The sequence below is a fragment of the Loa loa genome (assembly GCF_000183805.2).
Source record: "Loa loa unplaced genomic scaffold supercont3.637, whole genome shotgun sequence".
Lineage (NCBI taxonomy): Eukaryota > Metazoa > Nematoda > Chromadorea > Rhabditida > Onchocercidae > Loa > Loa loa.
Genome location: NW_018108817.1, coordinates 1 through 3,696, shown reverse-complemented (window position 1 = coordinate 3,696; position 3,696 = coordinate 1). Strand labels below are relative to the sequence as shown.

General features: G+C 22.9%; 1 protein-coding gene across 1 annotated transcript; it reads left to right on the top strand.

Annotated features, from left to right (window-relative positions):
* Window positions 1-594: 594 nt before the first annotated feature.
* LOAG_13540 (hypothetical protein) lies at window positions 595-3,450 on the top strand (the record flags this gene model as incomplete). The annotated part of the gene is made up of 5 exons (XM_003149046.1): window positions 595-695; window positions 1,110-1,308; window positions 1,642-1,722; window positions 2,451-2,720; window positions 3,320-3,450. Coding segments are annotated over 5 exons (780 nt in total), but the record flags the coding sequence as incomplete, so codon positions are not given.
* Between the last annotated feature and the right edge of the window lie 246 nt (window positions 3,451-3,696).

Sequence of the window (3,696 nt, the reverse complement as noted above, 5' to 3'; positions counted from 1 at the left end):
AGTATAGAAATTAATTATTCCTGAAATGCTTTACCGAATTTGCCGAATTTTATGATATTTTTTAATTTTTAAATTTCTTCTCCCCTCTTGTCCATTCATTTCAATATATTCCATCTGAAAAACTGCTGATATCATGGATTTAATTTTTGTTATCAATGGCTTATCATTTTATCAACGTATTATATCGAATAAAGACTGATTATTATGTAGTCTAATAAATAAATTAACATTATCATTTAAATGCAATTACGGGTTTTTTTTAAGTTTTCAATTTTATGATTATTGCAGGTGGAAAATTAAAATTAATAAAAAGGAAAATAAGAATATATTCTGAATTAATGTATTGGTAATTGATAACTTATTAGAAATTACTATTGATAGCGACAACGCTGTAATATTTCTTTTTCGTTTATTTTTTTATTTATTCTATCATTTATTTCAAAATATTTCTGCTAATTTCATATTCTACTGACGAATATTCCATATTCTACTGACTATTTCACGTTTCATTAATCATCATTTTTTACGCTTGTCTACGTTTGTTCACGTTTCTTTACGTTACTTATTTATTTGATAAAAATTAGCACTGCAATAATGAGGGAATACAATAATCAAGATGTGAAAATTAATGAAAATGAACTTGATCCATGTATTGCTGCAGAAATTCGTATGAAGAAAGCATTATTTTCACAAAGGTAATTTTTTCACATTACGAATATTTGCAATATTTTATTAGAAAAATTACAAAATTTTGTTAAAATTTTTAACTTTTCAATTAATTTATTAATTCCGATAAATTTTTAAATTTTTAATTTATTATTAGTTTTTCCAAATTAATAATAATATTTTAATTAAATACTTTTTAATTTATAATTTTTTAATTTTTAATTTTTTCCATAATTTTTTTGATTTAATTTACTAATTTATTGTTCTTATGTTTTTTTTTTTTTTTCAAATTTATTATTCTTATGAAATGTAAAAATTATGCAATCATTTGTTTTTTATATTTTATTTTTGTAAACATTTATTTTTCCAATTATAACTTTTAAAATGCTAAAATTGTAATTTCAAATTTACACTTTTTTTTCTTTTCTTCTCAAAATTTTCAGAACTCGACGTTATCTATTGTTTCTTTTCATTTTCATTGCTACAGTAATCCTATTTTCTGTTTTGCTTTATTTTCTATTATCTCGAACATCATCGAAAGGAACATTGCAACAACAAACGAATGTATCATCATTATTATCTGAAATTAATCCGAAAATTTCTCATACTTCTCAAAATTCCCTTATTGCTTCATCTTCAACGGTAAGGTCATTTTTTTTTTTTTTAGCAAAACAAAAAAAAAAATTGTCCTTTGATTTTTGCTAAACTAATTAATTACTTAAAATTACTAAGAAGTGACAAGTATGAAAATAAAAGGAAAAAGTGGAAGAAAAGATTTGAAATTAAAAAATTCATCTTTTATCATTTGTAAAAAAAAAAAATTTAAATTCTTTTCTTTTAATGAATAAGTAAATAAGTAAAAATTAACCTATAGCTATTATTATGGCAAAGTATTTTTAAACATACATGTGGTTGAATTAAATGATCAAAAGCTTAAATGATAAGCGCTTATATTAATGATATATTTATTTGCAGATAGTAATAAATGATTCATTAGCAGGAATAATCGATGAACCATCACCAAAAGTTATCGAAATTGACGATAACGCATTTCATGTAGGTGATAGTGATTAGCTGATAATTTTGATTCCTTCCTTTTTTTTTCTTGCAATCAAATTTATCAGTTAAATGAGGAGGAAAATGATTATAGGGAAAAATTCATTGAAATTATAAAAACAAAATAAGTTGTATATTTCAATGAGGAAAAAAAAACAAGTGGAATTAAGAAAAATCACAAATTCCTGAATTGATAAGTAAAAAAAATATGCATGCATTTTACATTCTGTTTCAGTAATTATCTTTTGTAATTAATTAATCAACAAATTGAAATATGAGTTAGTGGGTTTCAGTAATTATCTTTTTTAATTAATTAATCAACAAATCGAAAGTGGGAAAAACAAAAAAGAAAATTGGAGTTTATAAAAGATGAAATTTTAAATTGGAGTTAAAAAATTCGAAATCTTTTAACGGAAATGAAATTTGAGGAAAAAAATGACCAGTAACATTGACTAATAATGAATAATCAATTTATTCAATCGTATTTACTACAATATATTGTTATCAAATTCCGTTTTTTCTTTTTTTTTCATTATATTTACATTATCATTCACAAATTTTTATAAATTTGAAATAATTATATAATTATTCGTTTTTTAACTTTACTGTCATTTTATTACAGCCACTTTTTATTTATTAATAATTTCAATTTTAATTCCCAAGAATTTAATTTTTTTTTTTGTTGCATCGTGCTTGATTATTGGAGTCATTTTTCACTTCTCTTGTAGGAAAATCCTATGGATAACATTGATTCAATATCAAATTCTTGGTCTACAGCTACGATAACGGCTACAGTAACAACTACGGTAACAGCTACAGTAGCGGCTTCAGAAAATATTGCCAAAACATCTCATCTTTTGATGCAACCTACGAGTAATACTGGTATTAACACAACGACAGTATCACCTTTGATTAGGATAGATAAGCAAACAGGAGAATCTACCACTCCACCATCATTTATTGATAATGATGATGAAGATGACGATGATAAGGCTGAGGTTTGTCATAGGATCTTTTTTTTATGTCAGAAATTGATAAGTATGATAAATTAAATCTGATAATTCAAAACCAGATCATTTAAATGAGATTTAATAGAAAGTATGATTTGGGGAATAAAAAATAAAATATGATGAGGATTTGAACGGTAACAGTTGATAAACATTATAAATTAGGAGTGATAACATGAAATATATTATGATAATTTGAAAAATAACAACTTCAAAAAGGAATTAGTGAAAAACATTTTATAAAAATGATAAATTTACACAGAAATAAACTTAGGACAGATACTAATTAATTGAAAAAACTATCTTTTCTTGTATTTCATACTTCTAATACAAGAATTTGAAAATGTAGCCTAAAGCTATAAAATCATTTAAAAATTAATTACCTAAAATAATGAAACATTTCGATTAATTGATTGAAATGAAATTCGAAAACATTCATTTGTTCCAAATGATACTTTTATATGAGGCAATTAATCAATTATTTATTTGAAAATAAACTAATTATTTGTTTTTGTTCCTTTTTCAACATATATATATTTTTTTTCTAGTCTTTTTTTTTTTAAAAAAAAAAAGTATATTTCAATTTACAGGATTGCAAAGCATTGCTTGATAAAGGTAAAACTGAAAATGGAATTTATCAATTGTTTTTGCCAAAAATTGGTAAATTCAATGCTCTCTGTGATATGATAACAAATGGTGGCGGTTGGACAGTAATACAAAAGTAAGCATTTAAATCAATAAAGATACATTTAAAAATTGTTAATTAATATAATTTTGTTAATTTAATTAAATTAAAAATTATTTGGAAAAAAGTAAAAATATTCATGTCATTTCAGGAAAAAATCTTTGCAACAATTATGAAAATATAAATGATTATTTTAGACGAAAAAATGGTCAAATATACTTTGCTTAATCGTACATGGAATGAATATGTTAATGGTTTTGGTGAATTTAACAAGCTCATTTT